Source organism: Colius striatus, chromosome 2, assembly GCF_028858725.1.
Source record: "Colius striatus isolate bColStr4 chromosome 2, bColStr4.1.hap1, whole genome shotgun sequence".
NCBI classification, from domain to species: domain Eukaryota; kingdom Metazoa; phylum Chordata; class Aves; order Coliiformes; family Coliidae; genus Colius; species Colius striatus.
The window spans coordinates 65,221,266-65,245,345 of record NC_084760.1 but is presented as its reverse complement, the minus strand read 5'-3'; the positions used below and the strand labels follow the sequence as shown (position 1 = coordinate 65,245,345).

Genomic DNA, 24,080 nt, shown 5'->3' with positions numbered 1-24,080 from the left:
TGTCACTCCTCTACCACTTACACCTTGCCAGATATTGCAAAAAGTCCTGGAGAGCAGTCTGTAGGAACTCATGTTGCGTTATAAAGACAGATGATGGTTACAGCTAGAAGGTATGTAAGGAAACATCAATGACTGTTCTTTTTCACTCTGTTAACAATCAGGGAAACTCAGCTGTCTCCAATAGTCTCATTATTTGATATTTCTCTGAGGACTGTGTAAGTCAGTCTTTGATAGTTACTGCTTTGGTCAAGGTGAACTGAGGCATATCAGTCATGTAGCCATTTTGGTGTCCATTGTTTGTTGAGAACTGTTTGGGGCCTGGCTGGAGCATGTTACTTTGGCTACCACCAGCGTTTCTGGTGTTTGGATCAGAGTCAACATCCTAGGTAGCAGGAGGGACTCTGGGCTGTTTTATGATAAACAGAACAAGTTTCTGGTGCAAAAAAAATTCGTCTTTCCAGAGGGCTTTGTTTTCAAATACTCGTGAGGATAGGGAAATGAAGGAAAAGTCAAAGCAGCTCAACAAAACTGCTCGAGGACATGCTGATTTCTTTATTTCTCCTCTCTGTCCCTCCAAACCCCACTCTTTTCTGTTTGAAAGGTGACAAATACTGGTTAAGATTTGTGATAGATGTTCATCAGGATATGTTTGGCCTGGGATTTCCCATTTTTCAAGGGAGCACTGTCAGTGAGGATTCACAAAATATTCCTCATCCATTACCCCTAGTAAACATCTTTTGGTTGTCAATATTTACATATTTACTGAAACTGAGTGGAAAGATCACCGAGTCATAGTAAATAGGGCCATCTTCAGGGCTGCAAGGTTCCTGAGGTCCTTTTTCTAGGGAATATGTCTTTATTTTGTGCAAAGTTGTAAAGCATCATTGAGAGAGATGGTGATACACCTGCTACCATTCTGCCTGTGGTTTAAATAAATGATGTTTGTGATACTCTCTCATCGGGTGAGAATGCAGGAGCTCCTGTAGGAGACAAAGTTCTGCACCTGAGACTTCAAAACTTTGAATGAATGTTCTAATGCTTAGTAGAAGAAACTATGCTCCTGTTCAGTATTGTCTCTTTTTATTTGAGACTCATTTCTTGTTTTTCTAGTTCTACGTAATACTTACTAGAAAACTCCTGGATAGCTTCACACCGACATATTGCCTCTCTAAGCAGACACAAGAGTTATTCAAGCTCCCTGTGAGTACGAGGACTTGTAATTGCAAGGCTTCCTTCAGTTGTCTAAAGAAGGCTTCAGCTACTTTTTCTTCTTGGACAGGCAGTCAGGAGCAGATACTTACCGTTATGATGCCTGTGTTAGTTGGTGCTGATCACTTGCTCATCTGTAGTGAGTATTTTGTCACCTGCTCCAAGAGCTTCATTCATTCAAGTCACTTCTGTGCAAAGGCATCTTCCTGGTTTCCTAGTCCTTCTTCCCATTCATTGCAGTACTCAAGACATGTGAGCTGTCTCACGAAGTGTCTGTAATGCGAGTGAGAACATAATTTTGCAATGGCACATGGACCGTTAACTCCTTCTGTTTGTTTTACATGTGTAGGTATTTGTGGATAGGCACTTGAGCTGGGACACCAGTTGTGCTGCATTCCCAGGGGAGGCATGAGAGCTTCCATCATCCAGGGCACTCTCCATCACTCCAGGGCACATCCATTGCACCTGCTTTAAGCCCTCCTCACTAGCTTCGCGAGCCTAGGTGCAAAGCCTTTGCAAAGATGCTCTTGCTCTTCTGTCAGATGGGTTCCTTCTTTCACTAGCAGTCCTTTTTCCTCAGAGGGATCCATGGTCACAAAAGCAAAAGCTCTGTCTTTGATGCATCCACTTCTAAGTCTTTCCCACTCACTGGCAGGATTTAGGAGCACAGTACCCAGGCCCCCATGCCCCCAGATCTATACTCAGTACGTGCAGGGTTATCCTGTGAAAAACTAGTGCTTTTGGTGCTACAGGGAGTTGGCAGCAATGATTAATAGTCAAAAGAGCCACACAAACCTTGGCAATCTGTCCTTATCACCCCATAACCAGGCCACCAACAATCCACAAAGCTCTTGAGTCAGGCCAGTAGATGGGGCTTCCTTTTCTTACGGGAAGAAGTCTTCTGTGACAATCATTCCTCTTTGCTTCTTGTTATGGACATTTGGTTCAGGCTCAGCTGTCTCTCCTGAGTGGGTTTATTCCCTCTCACCTGTTCCCAGGTTCTCACAAGAAGTGTGGATTTTCCCAAGAGACAATGTTTTTGAAAATTCAGATGTATTATATGCACTAGGTTGCCCTTGTCTATGTGCACGAATGCTTCAGAGAACACCATTTCTGCACTACTGCACTAATTTCCCACAGAAAAGCTATGTAGACTTTTCCTAATTACGTCCCAGCTAGTGAGATTTCTATTGATTCTGTTCTTCAGGAGAGTTTCAAGTATTCATCTCATGTGTGGGGTCCAAACCAAAATGATACCTTTTACAAATTAGTATTGTATATGTCAGATTAAACAGAATGCAAAGGGAATGCATCTGCCTGTAGGATATCCAGAAGCATCTTCTTAAGAACTGAAGATGCCATTTTACCAGACAAGATACATCATGCCAGTGATGCCATTGTGTCATGGTTCAACCCCAGATAGCAAATAAACAGCACACAGCCACTCACTTCTCCCTGCTCGTAGTGGGATGGAGAAGAGAACTGGGAAAAAAAGTAATGCTTGTGGGTTGAGATAAGAACAGTATAATAACTAAACTGAAATAAAAGAAAATATAATAATAATAATAGAAATGAAAAACAATATAACAAAAAGAGAAGTAAAACCCAAAGACAGACAAGTGGTGCCTAGTGCAGCTGCTCACCACCCACTGAGTGGTGCCTGAGCGGCATCTGTCCTTCCTGCCCAACTCCCTCCAGTTTATGTATTGGGCATGATGTTCTAGGGTGTGGAATAGCCCTGTGGCTAGTCTGAGTCAGCTGTCCTGGCCATGCTCCCTCACAACTTCTTGTGCACCTCCTTGCTAGTATAGTCTGGGAATGAAAAGTCCTTCACTTAGGCTAAGAGCTACTTAGTGACAACTAAAAGTCTGTGAACTACCATAAATCTTGAGAAGCAAATAAGACAGCCTCTCTTCTCTTTGGTTATATAGAAGCGAGATATTCAGTGAAATGGGTGATAAATTTAAACCAATAAAGGAATACACTTATTTATGAGACATTACTTGTTGCCACAGGTAGTCAGAATGCATTGTGAAGAGTAATACAGCACATGCCTGCAGGTCACAGCAAATAGCAGAGATGAGACAGGCTATGCTGTGGTAAAGATGTGGGCCAGCTATGGAAGATGGGAGGGAAACTATAAACTGGCAGATGAAATTCTGTGAGGTTGTCCTCATGGTGTGTGATCACAGAGGAGGAAAACACTTCTGATTTCATGTATGTGATAGTGGCTTCTGAGCTGAGAGGCATCAGTGGTGAGACCTTGATGTTATGGAATAGCTTCACAAAAACATGAGTTTGGTAATCAACAGCTTTTGAGAAGGTGCTCAAGCATTAAAAGTCATCAGGAAAGGAATTCAGGACCAATCAGAGATCAGTGTTATGACCCATGATGCGATGGAGGTGGCTTTTCAGAGTTCTCATAGTATATACTTCAGAAAAAACTTCACGCTGGTCTAATGTGGGTTTTCTGTTGGCCTTGTTCTTGCAAAGAGCCTTTCTGTTTGCATTGGTCACAGTATGATGCTAGCAGCAGTTGTGGGTATAGGCCACCTCTGCCATCTGCTACTTAAAGAGCTTACTTTAGAGTGCTTTATTTTTTAACCCCTCTCATCTGAGATTTTCTGCAGTGGATTCACTTTGTGGTTGTATGTTGGCAACCAGCCTAGCAGCAGGAAAATGGGTAACTATAAAATATGCTTAGAAACAGTTTTTTTAATGAGGTAAAAGAAAGAACGGGTGTTCTCTTCTTTATCAATGATCTTCCTGCAGAACATTTGTACCCCATTTTTGCCTTGTTGGAGAAAAAAATGGGCAATAGAAGTAGCTTGGAAGTAGTGTTGTCTTGGACCAATCTGACCTTTATCTAGACTACCGATACTCAGGAAGAAGCTTTTTCTTCCCTTAATACCTAAAGCAATCCCATTGCCTCATTCTAGGTCACTGTCCTTGTTTTTCAAGTTTACATTCTGCACCTTCCCATACCCTCTTTCTCCATGGGATCTTCCCAGGACTGGTGCTGTTGTATCAATTCAGTGATGGAAAGCATAGTTTTTTACATGGTTGTGCTGATGTGTTACATATTTTTATCACACGAGGATTCCCATCTAAGTGTGTAGGAAATGGGCAGTAGTTCAATCCATATGTTTCTCAGCCACGGAAGGCTTGGAGATTGGCTTGAGAAGAGATGACTTACAGAGAGTATCTGTTGTTTGATTTCTAGTTCTTAAGTGCTTTCAGATTCAGAACATACTCTTCTGAAAAACAAGGCTAGTTTTCTTTTAGTGATTATTCTTCCTCCTCCCAAAAAAGTCCATTTTGGGCTGAATTTCAAGACCTTCCATAACAAATTTGATGTTACAGGATTCAGAGAGCTTTTTTTAGGGACTTAACTATTATTTCCACCAGGTGCAGCCTTCTGCTGTGGTTCAGATAGAGACATGAGCAGTTTTATTCACTTTGATGCTCTGGTTGTGCAAGCCACCTTTCCCATGCAACAGTATAAGCAATCAGTGTTGATGCACATCTTGAGGCAACAGAGCTAAATACCTGGAGAATGAATTGAGAAGTAGTTTTGTTTTTTTTCTAAATTTATGTCAGTATCTTCTATAGAAAGCACTCAAGTCAAAATTTTCAAATTTGCATTAATTTTTATAGTAGAGAGTTTGACTAGCAGAACATGTTTGATACAGAGAACTAAGGCTAAGAGTAAAATTTGGACTTGGAGGGGAAAATAGACATAAACCTTGTTATACAGATAATGTGATGAACAACATAGGCTTTTATAGTAGAGGTGTTCTGTGCTAATGTAGGTCAGATTCTGGATGATAACTCCTGGATCATTATTTGTCTTTGTTCAGGTCTGCTAGTTTTGTCAGCAAAACGCAGGACAGAAGGCATTATACTTTTCCTCTGTCTGTGGCTTCCTGTCTTCAGAAATATATTCCTTGTGGCTCCACAAATATTCGTTGCAAATGATCAAAGGTTTAGCAGCTTAGTCTTCATTATTTATTTGAAAATAGAGAAAAGGCTATGTTCTTTCCTTGAGGCTCTCTCCCGTTGCAGGATCTGACACTGGGCTGTTATGCTCAGCAAGCATTTTTTTTTTAGCTTAGTCAGCTGCAGCCCATTGATTAGATCCTGATCTCCTCGTGGCTCAGACTGCACTGCAGTAGTTTGCAGTGCCTTGCTGAATATACTGTACATGTGCGAGGGCAGATCTGTGAGTCAGTGGGCAGAAAGATGGTGGTGTAGGCAGGACAGCGGGTACCCTGTATAGACAAGCACGATGAAGGCTGCAGAAATGTGTTGGCTAATTGAGGAAAAAGGTATTTATTTCCCAAATGTTTATGCATAGTGTTAAAAATAAACTTTGCTGCAGTGAACAAGGTATTAGAAGAGGAGAATATGATATGTTTTTCTCTAAGCAGTTGTACCTCCAACCAGAAAATCAGCTTTAAAATGTCAGAAAGGGTGCAGACTCCTACATCCTGAGCCCCCAAATAGTCAAACATGGAAGCCCAGTAACTTTTATACTTACTTTGTACTTGAAATACTTGTAAAGCTATAATATTACGTAGGAGATTAACATTTTGCAGTTGAATAAACAAATCTGTGGAGCTATAATACTTGACTTCTATATTACCTTAGGAAGACACATCATTTTTGTCTTGAACTTTGTATTGTAAAAAGGTAATCGAAGAAAAGGCTGAAAGTATAGCACAGTCACATTGATTCACACAGAGATGGAAAAGGAAGATGATGGAGCTATGTCTTTTAAAATATCACACATTTAATATATTCTAGAAATGCCTTTCCTTTGGGAATGGGTATGTTATAAAACAGATCATCATGAAAACCATGTAAAGGTTCCCATTGTTACCTTCGTTCTTGGAGTAGTGAATCTGGACTTGAGAAGGAAGCTCATGTTCTGATTTAAAACAGTCGAAAACTAAATGTATGAAAAGCAAATAGCTGATGGATTTGCAAATCTGTTAGCAAGCAGGAACTCTTGTATCTTGTTATGACTACCTGTTCTCTGCTTTCTCCCTCTGGAAGCCCTGGTTCAGAGTGACCTCAGATCATCTACATCACTGTAGATGTCATTAGTGGTTTTATTTTATATAGCAGTTCTCTAGGTAGAGCTCTTGTACTACAAGGATGAGGGAAAAGGCAAGATAACTCAGGCTCAAATCCCATATATGCCTGCAGGGAACTGAGATCCTATTTTCCATTTCTGAATGCCTTTACTGACAAGGTGCAGGGGGGATACATCACATCTGAATGTGTCATTCCTTCTGCTCAGCACTGTTCCACTTGAAGCTCTGATTATTCTTCCCACCGTACTATATAGAGAGGAACAGCAATCTATTACTGTGTCTAGTGGTGTGGGAACAAGGGATTCACACCCTGGGCAAGTGCATGTTGAGTTGGATTGCAGGTCAAGTCTCCCTTCTATCAGGTAAGTGCATTTGCTGCCAGGTTACAGAGTGCCTGCCATACGCTTTCTCTCTCTTAGTAATAAATATGCAATTATTCTGTGCAAAAGGGATCCTTTCCAATGTGGATGTTCTTAAACTTGCATGTTAAAGCACTCTGTGGCTTAGAAGTGAGATTATGCTCTGGAAGGAAGAAGCTGTGCTTTTCATGTCTGTCGACGAGGTGCAGAGATTTGAACTAAGCTCTGCTGCATCTCAGTGATTGCCATGAATGACTCGTCTTCTTCCTTTTGGTAGAAAAGGACCATCTTCTCCATCTGACTCCAGGAAAACATTAGGAGCTGTGAATCCCAATGAAACGTGATTAACACTCTGCAACACTCTCCAAAACATTTCCTTTTCAGTGGTTGCCCTGCTCTGTGCTACAGCACATGAAAATTTTTTCTTTCTTACGTAGGACTCCCCATGCTTTCCATGGGAATATTCTGTGCTGCTCATTCCCCTATGGGACCATGCACGTAAGAAACAAATGCAGCTCTGAGGCCAAAATAGTCTTGTTAAAAATTGAATTAAAATTGAATAATAGGATTATGGCTGGAATAAGATTTTTATTCAAAAATGCTCATTCTTACCCTTGTTTCTAATGTGAGAAAGGTATCATCATCTCCAGCACAAGTTCTTGTGCAGACACTGCATGATGAGACAGTTGGCGTGTGCTATTCAGAATGACAAAATTACTATCTTGCTGTTTTCTGATGTTAAAATCTATTGGAAATTTTGAATTCTCCTAAAGTAAAGCAGGAAAGATGATGGCATTTTAACTCAACCCCTTTAGGTCTTTTTCTTTGGAAAGTATAGTAGGAAACTACTAAGTAACCGTCTCAAAACTAAATTTTGTGCAAAATCTATGGAATTTTTAACTTGCACATTTTTAGGGATGAGGAATACTGAGACTCAAATGAACCTTTTATTTCTTGATTTCTGTTAGAATAAGTATATCTCAGCTGAAGTCTTCCCTCAGTTTACTAAATTGAGTTTTACTATTGTATAAAATACATTCTAATACTAGCTCTCGCCTCTAATCAGGGTGGCCCTTGTGTTTCCATATTGTGCAATTCACATCTTAAAGTGCAGTGACTGCTCACATAGCACAGCACTGAAACAGCACTGACTTTCATTCCGCTCTCCTTCAAACCACCATGCTGCATCCCACCACAAACAGTGGAGACCTCACTATTTCTAGGTGGAGCACCGTAGCAATCATCAGGGAAGGGGCAGATGCCTTAAGTTGACAGATGTGAAGCCTGCAAAGTTGGCAAGCCAGTGATGCATTGGAATTGTTGGTGAGAAAGCAAGGTTGCAGCAAAAGCCAAATATCTTGTGTGGAAAGCCATGACAATTCAAATAGGGAAGGAAACGTCTCTGGTCATTACTAGAAACTTATGCGCTAACATTACAACTTGCTATGAGTGCAAAAGGCAAGAGATGAGAGAGAGCAAATCCCCTTGCTGGTTATGAGATCAGTTTGATTGGGGGAGGAAGGGAGGTGTAGGTATCAAATAATTCTAGGAAGAAAAATCACGGTAGAACAATACCTGACCTGTGGTTAGGCTTTATGCATCTCTGCTCTCAGTTTTGGTTCTTATACCATTAGGTGTGATATGTGAGCTGGGGGGAAGTTAGTCTCTAGAGGGACCCCTCTTACCACTTTACAGAGCACTCAGAAACCACACAGACTCACTCAAGGCTTTGTACGTGAATGAAATGAAATACAGCTTGGGCCACCAGCCTTGGGAAAGATGCTGGGAGACAGCAACAGCTAAACAAGAGACCCAAGTTTCAGGAGGGATAAGATATTGAATTGTTTTCTAATTAATTTCTGTTTAATTTTTTTCTTATTTTGTTGTTTTTTTATCATGTTTTTCTTTGGGTTTCTCTCTGTTTTACAGTTCTTTTGGGCACTTCTTTTGAGGCTGTGTTTGATGCGTTGGCTTCCCATCTGCTGCTCGTAACCATCTCTGCTATGAGTTGTGAGTGAGCCATCACCATGCTTCTGGGTTTTCATTTTGTTTTGTGCTTTTGTTATATATGGAAGTCCAAATTACACCAGGTTTTCTTTTTTCCCCTCATGATATGTTTGTTTTTCAGCAGGATCGTGACAGCTACCTAAATGTAATGCAGAGGCCTAGAACACTTGGAATTCTACCTAAGGGGCTGGCAGACATTTGGGTGGTGCCAGAGACTGTAATTTTGTCTCTTCTGTGGGTTCAGAGGCAAGAGGAGGAGAGTTCTTTCATCTTACATTTTTACTTTCAGCTTCCTCTGTTAATTTCTGACTCCCTATGAGGATAAAATATGCTGCTATCATTAATGATTCTGCAAAGTGCTGCAGCTGAAATTAGTAAGTCAAATTGCATGTAAGAGGTGAAGAATTTGTCTCCTTAGAAGAGGTGGAGACGCATATCCCTGCATCTCTCCCAAGAGCCTGACTAATGGAAGCAGATTTCTAGAAGTCACAGAGATACTTCCTTTTAGTTCAGTTAAAGCTTCCTTTCTCTTTTCCTTCTTATCACAACTTTTCCAATCCAAGATATATCTCCACGTGATTCCCATGATCTGTGGCATTTCCTCTCTCCCCTTACCACCTTCTCTTTGATCTCTGCTAACTTTCTTTTCATTTTCTTACTGCTGGAAATCCTTTTGCTGTTTCCAGGAGAGGTGGGTTAATGATCCTCAATGGCAGCAGGCCTGCCAGGGGCAGAGGTAGTAGATCTCACAAGGTGTTTGCATAGCTTTGCAGAAAGTTGGGAAGGAACCAACAGTCATATTCCATGAGAGTACTATAGGAATAAGAAACATCAGGAGGAAAGTGCTGGCATCAAAATACAATTTTTTAGGAAGGAAGCTGGAAACTGTGGCATTCAAAATAACAATCCAGAGACCAGTGAGGCAAGAGGAAAAAAAATAATCTCTACGTATGAGTGTGATGTAAAGATCAGGGTTTCAAATCAACAGGGAAATATGAGTACTCCTGAAATAAAAGGACTGTATACAAGACACAGACTTCATGTGGATCATTAAGGGAGATACTGTTGGCACTTAAAAATACAATCAATCATGAGCGTTTGAACTGGAGAATGATGAAAAGCTGATGTTTGCAAAATAACACAATTTGATTCAATGTATCCACTTGGTACAGGATTTTTTTACCTAATTCTGTCTTTGTCTGGGAGGTAATGTACATTGGTAATATATTGAAAGGAACACAGGATACAATTTTTGCTCCATGGTAGTGATCTAACACATTCTCTCAAGGTAAAACTCATTTTAAACCAAGCTTCTAACATAATGCAATATACTTCATATCTCTTACATCTCCCTGACAGCCATGTGTAATAAATTACTTTAGCTTTTGCTAGACACAATCTGAGTTCAGGAAGAGATAAACTTTACCCTGAGTAACATTTTTATATTAATACTGATGGAGGGAAAAAAAAAGTGTGCTAGTTTATTAACTTCTTATCATTTTTGGGATTCAAATCAATTGGGTTGTATATTATTCCAGTCTGAACCTCATAACTGTTACCATTTCAGTTCTGTGTCAAATGTGCATGGGGACAGCCTGCCTCACCATGATCTTCACCACAAGTCACCGGAGAGTCTTTCTTTCAGGGCCTAAGCACCCTCCTCCCCCTCCTTCTCCACTGACCTCGGTGTCTGTGGAGATATTTTCACACTATCACTCCTTGTTGCTACTGCAGTTTAGCAACTGCACAGCAACTTCTTCTCAGATATGTTATTCACAGAGGTGTTACCTCAGTCACTAATTGGCCAGACCTTGAAAAGTGGTGGGTCCATTTTAGAAATGACTGGTATTAGCCCTACCAGATACAGGGGCAGCTTCTGGTAGATTTTGTTTAAAGAGGCCACCCCTGTAGCTCCCCCCACTACCAAAAACCTGACCCAGGCAAAACCACTACAAGTCTGGATAGCAAGATTGTGTTATCCAGGCTCTTTTCTACTGCTGAGCAACACAACTATGGGATAAAATTTATTACTGGTGAGGCCTCGTCTGGAGTCCTGTGTCCAGTTCTGGGCTCCCCAGATCAAGAGGGACAGGGAAGTGCTGGAGAGAGTCCAGCGCAGGGCCATCAAGATGATCAGGGGACTGGAGCATCTTTCATATGAGGAAAGGCTGCGGGAACTGGGGCTGTTTAGTCTGGAGAAGAGGAGACTGAGGGAGGATCTTATTAATATTTTCAAATATGTAAATGAGTGTCAGGAGGTTGGGACATCCCTTTTTTGTGTTGTATCCAGGACAGGGGGTAATGGGATGAAGCTGGAACACAAAAAGTTCCACTTAAACATAAGAACAAACTATTTCACTGTTCAGGTGAGGGAGCCCTGGCACAGGCTGCCCAGGGAGGGTGTGGAGTCTCCTTCCTCGGACGTCTTCAAGACCTGCCTGGACATGTTCCTGTGCAACCTGATCTAGGTGACTCTGCTTCTGCAGGGGGGTTGGACTAGATGGTCTCTAAAGGTCCCTTCCAACCCCTACCATTCTGTGATTCTATGATCCTATGATTAACTGGAAGAAATAAAGTGGAAAATGAATGTCGATGACTTCAAAAGTCAGTAACAGTGGGATATACAGCATGTACTACAATAAATGCCCAGGCAGGAGCCATTCATTTTGATGAGAAACAAGGTTATCTCCACAGCCATGGAAATAGTTGATTGCAGTGATTAGTGCCAAAGTCAAAAAGCATCATTAATTGCTTTGTGAGTGGCAGGGCAGTCCAGTGTGGTTAAAAGAACTGAAACCTTTATGAGAAAAACATGCTGTTAACACAGTTAACATTTGCCTGATTTTGTTCAAAGCTCTAAACATCCTGTCAAAACAATTGCAAAGTATTTCTCAGTTGCAGTGCTGAGAGAGGATTGGAGAGAGAGCCCTTTGGGTTCAGCCACAGGACTGGCTTGTTGAACTGTTATTGAGCTGTTTCATGTTGGCTGTGGGACAGATGCACAGCTAAAAGATTTCTTGCACTTTTGGTTTGTTTCTGCAAGAGGATGGGAATACATTTGGAAACTGCTGAAAGTTGCTTTCAGAATAGATCTAATTAAAGACCGCAAAGATAGCTTGTCTGCCAGAAATAGTAAGTATTGATCTAAAAAGATTTTCATAGATGTTGCCAACTTGCAATACTTGATTCAGCACATACACAGTTGATGTGTGCATAGGAAAAGGCTAGAGCACCTCTCCTGTGAAAACTGGCTGAGAGTTGGGCTTGTTCAGCCTGGAGAAGAAACACCTTTTAGTATCTAAAGGGGCCTATGAGAAAGATGGAGAGGGACTTCTTACAAGGACATTTAGTGACAGGATAAGGGGAAATGGCTCTAAACTGATAGACAGGGCATTGATATTAGATGTAAGGAAAACATTCTTCCCTGTGAGGGTGATGAGGGCCTGGCACAGGTTGCCCAGAGAAGTTGTGGCTGCCCCATTCCTAGGAGTGTTGAGGGCCAGGCTGGATGGGGCTTTGAGCAACCTGGTCTAGTGGAAAGTGTCCCTGCCCATGGCGAAGGGGTTGGAACCAGATGATCTTTAAGGTCTCTTCCAGCCCAAATCATTCTACGATAACTGAAAGTATTGAAGTAGGGAAAGAACACAAAAGATGGACTCCCATGTGTTGCAAACTTAAACAATATTTGTTCTGAAAGTCTTACGGGTTACACACCACAATTTTTCACAATGTGCTCTTATTTTGTGGCTCGTGAAAAGTATCCAAACAGACTGGCTTATGTTCATAATGGAAGAGAGGAATGTCCTCTTGCTTTCAGATAGGTAGAGGATGTTTGCACTGAGGGCTGATTCATTCCAACAGATGAATTTCAGTAGCCAGTATTCTGCTTTCAGGAATTCTCATCAGGGAATTTACTGGAATTCTGAAAAACATTGATCAGTGGGAATCCTAAAGTGTGCTCTGGGAGGAATGAGGTACATGATCATATAATCATGTAATATCTCTACTACTTACCTGCTGCTAAATAAGTAGCTTATAGCTCAAGCTAGAATATGTATATGGGTTCTCCTTGTGAAGTGTTTGATTAACATAAGGGATTGTAAGATAGCTCTTGAGCTTTTTTTTTTTTTGCTTGGATTCACTACAGCTTAGGAGCTGCATTATAAACCTTTCACATGTGTGTGAGTGGCGTGGTGGTGGTGAACTTGTGTAAAAAACATTTGAAGTTTTATTCTTTCTGAGAACTTTGAAACTCTGAGCAACTTCCCTGTACTCAAAATAAAGCAAATAAATGGTATATATTTAAACTGGCAGAATGGTGCTCTAGAATAAACCTACAGAGTTTTGGGCTTAGTCCTGAAAGCATAGGCACAGCTGAAAGACCAAATATGTATCAACTGGGGACATGTTAATCAGAGCTGTTATTAACGTTCTCTAATTTCTGCAAGAGTAGGATCTTAATTATGAGTGTGTTTAGTTCTTTGTCTAAGCTTAGCCTTACGATGGAGGGCCTGAACCTGCTTTTGCCACATGAATTTGGAAAGCACTGCTGTTGACCAGTACTTCTAGCTAATCTGAAATGATTTGGTGGATGTCATTCTTTAAATGCATTTTTTTTCAGAACAATGACATCTTCAATAGGTGAGCTCACATGGTCCAATGTTCTTGTGGGAGACAGCAGTGGAAAGACTTGGAAGTGCTGCTGAACCCTCAGAACAGAGAAAGCCTCCAGCTCAGAGGACCAGTCACAGGAGGATTGCCTTTTCGCAAGGCCACTATATCAAGCTTTTACTTCCCAAGGACGTGAAGAGCAAGAGAGTCAGAGAGAGAGAAAGTAGACATATATTGTTTAGGATATACTGGGCAGAATCTGGAAAAAAAGCAAGAACTCTGAAAGTCAGAGATTCTTAACTTGTTGAAGTCACACAGAGGATGTTGACAAGCAGAGTCAGGACGTGTGTGTAGACAAATGCCCAGTCAGAGTAGGGGATCCCTGTTATTGTCCAGGTCAGGCTGCCCTCAGGCTTTGCTTAGCTGACGTTATTCATGACTCAGTTTTGTACTTATGCTTCTCTACTAGCTTTTTTCTTGAACTGGAGTTAAAAAAGGAAAATATTATCTTGGATAATGTTCTTAGCTCTATGCCTAGACTATTACTATACTAACCTATCACTGTAACCACCTTGCCCTCTCTGTAAAATAAGCTTTTCTAGAACTGCAGAATTGGAGAATGCTGTTTAACTGGCTGCTAGAGCAGATGAAGACAATAGGAACTTCATATCCCTTGGGTACATACGAAATAACAGTGTAGACTTAGAAGTCCTCAGGAGTTAGCTGCTCAGGGGATTCAAGAACCTGCTCTCTCTCTGAGATCTTCTGTTGTCTCCCTTCAGCCCCGCAACGTTGCTGGCTTCCGAGGAACGGTCCGCTACGCTTCAGTGAACGCACACAAAAACCGAGTGAGTATTTCAGAGTTACAAGGACTTAACAGCAAAGTTATTTCTTCTCAGAAACCTATTTTCAGGAGCAGAGGAGTAAGAGGCACGAGTTCTGGTTTGTTACCACAGAAGTTAGTACATCAGGTTAATTCCATTAGGTAGTCAAAGCTGTTGACTGTAAAATCAAAGTTACAGTTCAGTTATTGGATCCTCTCTAGTTGGCAGCCTTAATAATTATAATTGTTGCATAATCAAACACTTTTTAAGGGAAAAAGAAACCCAACCCACGCTAAACTGAAAATCAGATAAAGTGCCAGGCTGCTTGCTGCTAATTTCTAGCAGAACTTATCTGACCAAGTGCCACGTCCCAATATCTGTTTTGCACACGGAATTTTAATAGTAACATTATGCAGTCAGACAAAGAGCCACTTACTGAAAACTAGGTTTATTTTTCATTGAGAAGAGCCATTATTTACATCGTGTCTGGATTGTTTTGTTCTAAACACTTACAGAAGTCTCATCCGACACTTCTCAAAACTCTTGTTTGTCCTAGGTCAGTAATGTTCTTGTATAGACAGCAAACCATAAGTCTTCTGGTTCTGCTGCTAAGTGCTTGCCAGATGGAAACTGTGGCCCTCTTGCATTACCTCCAGGTTTCTGGCCTTGTTTGGGATAAGTCTGTAGGATGACCTGTGTCATGAGGCACTTTCAAGTATTTTAGAGAAAGAAGTTATTGTCTGCAGAAGGTAGAAAGTGTGATGTGGGGATGGCAGTTAAATGCCATCATGAAGTCGTCCTGTTTCCTGGGAGGTATAATTTTTGGAAGAACTAAATAGTGCCATTTATAGCTGGCATCAGCTGAAGGAATATTTAGATATAGAAATTGCTGTATAATGCATGCTATTCTGAGAAATCATGTTCTAGACATTGGATGTCGAGCATCAAAAATCACTTCGTGTGCTTTGATAATTTCAACCTTAATCCCCATGTTTCAGTTTCCCATTTGCTAGGCCAGGAGGAGAGTGGTATGTGGAAATGTTAGGAATCTGTGAATTTTTATGGTGCTTGATGATGTGTGTTTTGCAAAAGCCCTTAAGTAAGTGCTGTCTTGTGGAAAGAGTTTGAATGATATGTAGCTTAAAAATAATAATAAAGAAGACATTCTGCTTAGAGTTTAGGTGGGTTTTTTTTCTTAATCTAGGTCATTCCACATCCCATTAATAAGTATTCCACTCCTGTGTACTCAGTGAGGGAGAGTCCTATGGAAAACCTGTGCTTTGTTGCAGATAAAATGCTCTTTCCTGATGTATTCACAGAAAGGAAAACAAACAAGGTTATTTGCGTGACTATGTTGACATTACCAAGTTTAATAAATGCTTGATTGGGCATCTCTAATCTGGCTTCTGTAATCACTGAATGGGAAGCATGACTTCTCTTCCTGCTTTTTAAAATGAAGTAGCTCATCTGGAGAGCACACTTGGACTACTGAACAGCATGGAACTTTGCTCCTCAGTCTTAGTCTCTCTTTTCTCCAGGAGATGGGTAGACATGATGACCTCTGGTCCCTTTTTTACATGTTGGTGGAGTTTGCAGTTGGTCAGCTTCCATGGAGAAAGATCAAAGATAAGGTAGGAAACCTGGTGTATTTAGTTAAAATAGGGTGCTACATTTTTTAAATTCTAATTCCTTCTGCAACTCAGGGCAGCTTTTTTGCTGAGGTAAAGCCTGAACCTGCTTTTCATTAGATTGCTGCAAGATGCCAACCTGCTTTTGTGCCTTCCCAATGCTCAGTGTGGATTATGTCTTATTTGGAGTAGCTAGACATTGTTACATATGTTGTTAATCATATTTGATCAGTCAACTTTGACTTTGTTCTTGCAAAGAAAACAAGAAAAATGAAAAGGCTGAGCTGTCCTTTGGACAAATAAATAGAGCCTTTAGAAAGGTGGGAGGATAATGCTTTGCCTTACCAAACTAAATGGGAATCACAACTGGAAACTTATGCAGAATAAAGCTATCTGTTCATGTTATTTTGGAAATATTTTGTGCTAGAGATTAAAATCCCTGGAAAGAAATAGGTCACCTGTGCAGAAAGCCCTGCTAAAGGGACAGTTTCTGAAGGGTGTTTCCAACTCAGAATTCCCATTTGACCTTTCCATACAGTGATCAACTTGGCTTTGCTAGAGACACCACACAAAAGTGTGTAGCCACACTGCTGAGTCTAAGAAGAGACTATGTTCCAGGAATGATAAGACTAGGTTGGTATTCCAGGGATACTAAGGCTGTATGAATACAAAGCAACAGAAGAGATTTTTGGCTCTGAGATATTCCTTTTTTTTTTTTTTTCCAGGAGCAGGTTGGCATGATAAAAGAAAAGTATGAACACAGAATGCTGCTAAAACATATGCCTTCAGAGTTCCACCTTTTTCTGGATCACATTGCAAGCCTAGACTACTTCACCAAGCCAGACTATCAGGTAGGAACCTGCCTTTGTTACCAGTCTGACACATGGCACTCTGGATTGGCATTTGGATTTTCTAACATTTCCATACACGAACTCATATCTGGCTGAGCAATGCCCTTCCTAGGACCATGAGAAAAAGGTTGGACTGTACAGTTCTTCAACATCTCAAAAGTATTTTCTCCTCCTTCCACCCTGTTCAAAATACTCCTATACTGGAGTAGAAAGCTCTTCCAAAGCAACTGAGTATTTTTGACTTTCATTATAGCACAAAAGTTTTGAGATACTCCAAATGTGAGGGAATTTTAGCACAGCATGCCAAAGACTGCCAGGAGCCTATGCCAAAAGCTTATCAGTCCACACCAACCCCTTTGTTTTCTTGTAGACTCTTATGGGCCATAGCTATTACTATCTTTCTTCAACATTCATCTGAACATATTTTTTTCTCCCATTCACTATTTACTATCAGCATATATGTGATCAGTTACAGCAGCTCAACTAGCATAATATAACTGAGGCAACTTGATTCTATGTCCCTTTTTTATCTGTACATTAAAGCCAGAGTGATGAGAAAAACATTTTATTAGCAGATCTATGCAGTCTTATACAAATGCCTACTCTTGTTGACAGTGCATCAAATAAGAGGAAAAACAGTAGAAGAGTGTTCCAGCAAACTCTCTCATAGAATCACAGAATGGTAGGGGTTGGAAGGGACCTTTAGAGATCATCTAGTCCAACCCCCCTGCAGAAGCAGGGTCACCTAGATCAGGTCACACAGGAACGTGTCCAAGCGGGTCTTGAAGACCTGCAAGGTAGGAGCCTCCACACCCTCCCTGGGCAGCCTGTGCCAGGGCTCCCTCACCTCAACAGTGGAATCGTTTTTTCCTTATGTATAAATGGAACTTTTTGTGTTCCAGCTTCATCCCATTACCCCTTGTCCTGTTGCTAGATACCATAGAAAAAAGGGATGTCCCAACCTCCTGACACCCACCCTTTAGATATTTGTAAATATTAATGAGATCCCCCCCCAGTCTTCTCTTTTCTAGACTAAACAGGTGCAGTTTTGTCTTCTGGCTTTGCAGGATGCTGGATGTCATAAGATGCTTTTGGCTTTAGAAAGAGGGCAGACATGAATATAAGAGGAGGCATACTGGGCCAGCCCTTCCTTTCTTGCTCCTTTGTAAATGAGGACAGATGATAGGGGACTGGCTGCCTCTGCTGCTGTCCTCCTTGCTCCAAGTGGTCTGTGCCCTGAAATTTGCAGTCTTTTTCTTCATCTCTGCCACTATCAGCATCTGAGATTGTCTATGTAAGCTGATATGCTAGTGTGAAGGATGGGAAAGGAAGAGGGGTGAAATACACTTAGAGCCCTCACCACCAGTGTGCAGCACACCTTAATATTGCAAGAAGGAAAATGCATCGGCATCTGTTGTCTCTTGGCTTATCACTGTCGCAGGAAAGACGTTTTATGAGTTGAAGGCAATGCATCTCAGTGACCCCATGATTTTTCTGCCCCCCTTGCCCCAGCCTCCGTCTTTCCTTCTCCATATTGTTGTTGTTGTTCAAAAAAACCCAAAAAAATAAAAAAAAAACCCCAAACAAACAAAAAACTTCCAGTCCTTTCCCACCACTCACATGTATTTCTGTCTCTCTCCATCCACCCCCTAGCCTGGCTTATGGCTTTTTCTGCCTTTGTGTGAATTCTTTTCTCTCTGTCTCCTAATTTTGCAGTCCTCTGCTCACAATCTTGCCCCTGTGCAACTGGGTTTTTTTTTTTTTGGATATATTGGAGGTTAGTCCCATCTGGTAGTGTTATGATTTGAGCCTAATTTTTAGGTTACAATTAGGTGTACTTCACTTTTTTGCTTAGTGCATAGATGACAGACATAGGCATTGTTCTCAATCAGTAATGACAAATTGGAATATCTTCCTGCATCAAGGAAATCTGAGGAGAAGATGTTACTTGGTCATCTGCTACCTTGGGGAAGGCCCAGCCTTCCCCAAGTCTCTTCATCTAGCCTCAAACCCTATCAAATGGTTACTCATAAATTTATGAAAATATAATTTTGATAATGTCATTGTATGTACAGAGAATCATAGAATCAGTTTTACAGAATAGTCTGAATCATAGAATTCTATGTGAAACATTCTCTTAAATACTGTGTGTAATTCCATTCCTGTATCTCAAAAAAGTTATCTGAAAGTGAGAGAAGCTGAAGGGAAGGGTAACAAGGAGGCTGGAGACAGATGCACTTCCAGATATGGGAAGACTAATTAGGCTAGGACAGTATACTGAAAAACAAGAGACAGTACCGGCATGTACATGACACCTTTATAATCAAAGGCAGAATGGCAAGAAGTGAATGGGGAGTGATTGTTTTCTGCCACCTCTGATTTGAAAATTAGGAACTGTCAAATGAAATTAGCAAATGGCAGGTTTGGATGAGCAAAGAAGTTCACAGAACTGTGCATTCTTTGCCATAAGATAAATGTAGCACAAAAAACTTATGTATTCAATAAGTAATTAAGCAAATTCATGAGAAAACAGCCATGTAAAGTTACTAAATACCAAAAGTGCATTCACTAAAAGCAAGACTGACCTTTTACTTACTCACATTGAGTTCTGAGCAAGAAATTCCTTGTCAACAGCAGTATCATAACTCCCATTTCCATCAGAGGGGAAAGAGGGCATCATGACATGATGCTGACAAGCAGAAACACGGCCCTATCATATTAAACTGTCATAACATCAAAATCCTTTTCAAATCAAAGGAGCTGCTACTGCTGCTATCTCACATCCACTCTCTGAAGAGGTGTTAGCTGTTCCTTCATCTGACCAGTCAGCTCTGGGAATCCTTTTAACCAAACATTGTTCCACTGCAGGAGTGGAGTAACTAGTTCTAGAATTCTAGGTCACAAAAAAAAGAAGGAAAAAGATGGCTGCCAATGGGCATATTACTGCAGTTTGGTGGAAGGTAGTAGGAAATGTCAGACTGCTGGCCTCCTGGTAATGCTGATAAACAGAACTGGAATATAAATGAAAACAAGGGGAATTGCTCATGGTATTTTTTTCTTTCATAACGTAGTGTTAACTCTATGCCATAAACCAAATATGTTTGTCACTATTATCTTCTCTCTGTATAGACTTCAGGCTGGATCACCTCAGTTCTGCCTTGTTTAGCTGAATAATTTTATTAGAAATGCAGGACCTCACATGGGGTTACCATGGCCTTATAGTATCCATTTTCCCTCTGACAGCAAAACATCAGATTTCCCTGGGTAACACACTGATGCACTGTTGCTAGTAGTTTCACTCTCTCCTAAAAAATATCTGTTCTTAGAAAGCAACAAGCATAAACCGTGTCAGGGTGAGCATTTATACCTGCCATCTTATAAAGAAAAAACTATTGTCTCTTTGCAGTATTGTTTTCTTCTGCAGCCAAACATGGCAGGCCACAGTGTACATAAGCTTATCATCGGGCTCCTGACCAAGCTGTATTTGAGCCAATACACTTCAACAAGTCAGCATCCTGTTGTATTTATGTCTTCTGGCAGCCCTTGAACTCTACATGTCAAATGTACTATTCTGCATATGTCTGATCTGCAGGAAAACTGAGCTAAGTTAAGCCTTTAGAGTTACAGGAACAAACCAGCTGCAAGGTTTTGTCAAATCAGTGTCAAAATGTTGCAAGCACTTCTCTTGTGCGTTTAAAGACATTTCAGTTACCAAGCCAAAACTAGCCTGAGCAACGACTGATATAATGACATTTGCTTTCACTTCATGATACTTTTTGTAGGCAAGATGGAGATTATAAGCTGCACTTGGTCCTCATGCTCATACTTCAGGTGTTTTTGTGAGAGCCACCCTCAGCTACTTAACATCAATTGCTTTTTGTAAATTTATTCCAGCTAATCATGTCCGTTTTTGAGAACAGCATGAAGGAAAGAGGCATCACTGAAAATGAAGCCTTTGACTGGGAGAAGGCTGGTACAGATATCTTGTTGTCCACTAGCACCTCTACTCCACCACAGCAAAACACCAGGCAAACAGCAGCCATGTTTGGGTGAGTATCACAGTGGCACCAGTCTGTCTATGGACGTCATCAGCAACAAGCTCCAGAACAAGTTCATTTTTGAAAGATTTCAAGGCCATTACGATCCTAGGAAGTTTGAGCTGCACAGCAGCTTTGACTTTATATATACAAACGTATACCTAAGGTGGTGGAACACAGTTTCAGACCCTTGCTCTCCTGAAAACACATTTTCTACTGTGGATGAATGTGGGGGTTGGAATCACATCAAGGGATGCCTAGAGATGTTTGGCCAGGATTGATGGAGCCCATATGCTTGTATATTTTGCATGTTATGTGTCACGTGGCTCTAGCTTGTGTGAGAGCACCTGCTGTGACGTGGTTGTTGCCTTGCTGTCAGGTAGGTTTGTGAGTGATAGTGAGCTGAACACAGCAGAATGCGTGCACTGGTCATGACTCAAACACAATTTCTTCACCTTTACAGAGCATTGTATGTGCTCCTGCAAAGATACAGAGAGCTTGGTGCTCACAGATGGGGAATAGTGGAAACAAAAGTCACAGAATCTCAGAATGGCTGCGGTTGGAAAGGACCTCTGGAGATCATCCAGTCCAACCCCCTGTTAAAGCAGATTCCTCTCCATCAGGTCGCACAGGAACGTGTCCAGGCGGGTCTGGAAACCTCCAGAGAAGGAGTCTCCACACCCTCCCTGGGCAGCCTGTGCCAGGGCTCCCTCACAGGAAAAAAGTTTCTCCTCATGTTCCAGTAGAACTTTCCGTGTTCCAGCTTGTGTCTGTTACCCCTTGTCCTTGTCACTGGGCAATAAAGCTTAGTTCACTGGTCTGCCTGGATGCTTTTGAGGAGGCTGACATTAAGGGATAACAGTAATCCTTAGTAATATTACAGAAGATAAAAGCTATAAAGCCTATTAAGCCTCATTTGCTCATGCAAAGAGAGAAAGTTTCTTCTAAGCTAAATATTGTGTAATGAGCACTTCTGAAGAAGTTTGCAGCCTACATCTCAAGGGTCCCAAGATGCTTTCACTGGGCCATTCCACTATCTCTGTGTCTGTACATTAGGTCAAATCCTCCTGTTCTATTTCACGTTGTCATGTCTGGGATAATGCTGCACTGCCTGTTTTTTCAGCCTGGTACTATCCTAAAGAATTTCCTTGCAGCCACGTGACAGGCCTCCTTCTTTAAGTGCTAACAACTTCACCTTTCTTGCGTGCCTCTTCCACAGGGTGGTTAATGTCACTCCGGTACCTGGGGACTTGCTTCGTGAGAACACTGAGGATGTCCTACAGGGTGAACATCTGAGTGACCAAGAGAATGCTCCTCCCATCCTGTCCAGCCGGCCAGCGGAAGGACTCGGTCAGGCTCCAAACACGGCTTTCAATGAGGGTGAAGTTTGGGAAGAGACAGATGTGAATCGCAACAAACTCAGGATCAGCATCAGCAAAGTAAAGAACATTTCTTTCCCCCCACCCCGTGCCTGTTGGATTTAGGGCAATGGATTCATAGACTGCTAGAAACTACCCAGATGCCAGAAACTGTCCTACATAGGGCAGCCCCAAAAGCACTGTGGAATTGCCCTGTGGAAAGTGGAAATTACACACAATGTTTTTTTCACAGAGTAAAAGCCATTAGCATTAATTTAGATCTTTATGCAAATGACATTAGGAGGAGGCAATCATCCTAGAGTGAATCTTTTGTACTGTCATTGTATCGTTATCAAGGGTCTTGATACTTCGAGCAATGGAAATGTAGTCCTTGTATACCTCATATAGTATCAGAAATGGCCCAGGTTTGGTAATTATAAATAAAAATTTTCCTGTGTCCTAACAGACAAGGGGTAATTGGATGAAGCTGGAACACAACAAGTTCCATTTAAACATAAGGAAAAAAATGTTTTATTGTTCAGGTGAGGGAGCCTTGACACAGACTGCCCAGGAAGGGTATGGAGTCTCCTTCCTTGGAGGTCTTCAAGACCTGCCTGGACATGTTCCTATGCAACCTGATCTAGGTGAACCTGCTTCTGCAGGGGGATTGGACTGGATGATCTCTAAAGGTCCCTTCCAACCCCTACCATTCTATGATTCTATGATTCCAACCTCTTGGGTAAAAAGATTCATCAGAGGTGTCTTCAGAAGCCGTATTTTTCTATATCTTGAATCATGACTAATTTTTCTCTTCCAATTTTTTAACTTTGTAAGAGTAGCACAACCTATAAAGAGAATCTAATGATAGTTTCACCCCTGTGAACAGTGAGATCACTTAATATTCTCATGTTTCTGCATTCTAGGGTCATGTGAGACTTTTTAGCTGGCATAAAGTGTGTACTTCAGGTGGTTTTCCTAATAATCCCTAAGCTGTTTTACAGTCTTTTTCTGTAAATGTTCCCTAATTTCTTGGAGGCATCCCCATTGTATCATGATTCTGCAGTAAAATGTGAAGTATGAGAATCTACTAGTTAGTTTATTTATTAGACCAATGGACATTTTGAAAGTAAATTAGGATTTGTTGTGTTGATCTCCGTTCTTATTTAAAAATCAGAACGTCACATGGCACAACATCAGACATACACAGAATCTGTTAGCAGAGGAACTGACATCAGACAGACTTAAAATAGTAGCAGGGCATATCAGATTTATTTCTCAAACCTGTCTTTAATGGACATTTGTGGACTAACCTGTTAAATCTACCAGCCTTCTGGGTCTAACCAGAATTAACTTTCATCTCTTCTGCACAAAGGTGGTCCTTCTTTCAGCCCTGAAGATATCTCCCACTATCCCTAGTCTTATTAGAAAACATTATTCATGCATAAGAAAGAATCTTATCTAACTTGCTTAAAATTTTCCTATGCAAATATTTTGTTATCTGTATGGAACAACACCAGCAGCATTCCCTAGTACTGAAAATTGTAAACCAGGTTCAAATCACTTCTTCATCTCTCACTGTTAAACTCTGTGCATTCCCAGAAGTTCTCATTTGAAGGCACATGCAGTAAGAAAAGCTTGGTACTTCTCTTTCCACAGCATATGAAAAGAAAAAGAGTATTACAGAAAAATCCTGGTAACTCCTATGTGTTTTTCTGTTCCCTTAAACCACCAGGTGCCTTGATACTCTTCAGTCAGACTGAGATGTGCATGAGAGAGTCCAAAAAGCCCTTTCTGTGTGCTAGTTGTACATCATATCTTAGGTACCCAGCACTGTCCTACACAAGGCCTGTCACAACAGCAGTTAGAGGTTTCTACAAGATCCACAGCATGACCAGGTGACTCTCCTGCTAAGGGCTATGTTATTTCTTGTCAGTTTGCTGGCAAAGGAGCTTAAGGAGTTAGCGTGGCAATGAGCACTTCAGTTCTGACAGCTTCTCTATAGCTGTGCAGCAGTCTATGAAAGAGAGCCCAGGGTATCATGCTTTCCAAAGCTAAAGAAGTCTGTCCTTTCTCTCTGTGAGGGTTGTTATCTTCAGT

General features: G+C 41.2%; 1 protein-coding gene across 1 annotated transcript in view; it reads left to right on the top strand.

The window, feature by feature from the left end:
• The window catches only part of TTBK1 (tau tubulin kinase 1), a 107,831-nt gene that overhangs the window by 46,892 nt on the left and 36,859 nt on the right, over positions 1 to 24,080 (top strand). Inside the window, exons 7-11 of the mRNA XM_061990866.1 lie at positions 14,068 to 14,133; positions 15,648 to 15,740; positions 16,463 to 16,588; positions 20,483 to 20,637; positions 21,845 to 22,064. Of these exons, the coding sequence (XP_061846850.1) occupies positions 14,068 to 14,133; positions 15,648 to 15,740; positions 16,463 to 16,588; positions 20,483 to 20,637; positions 21,845 to 22,064 (660 nt within the window). The remainder of the gene's footprint in view (positions 1 to 14,067; positions 14,134 to 15,647; positions 15,741 to 16,462; positions 16,589 to 20,482; positions 20,638 to 21,844; positions 22,065 to 24,080) is intronic.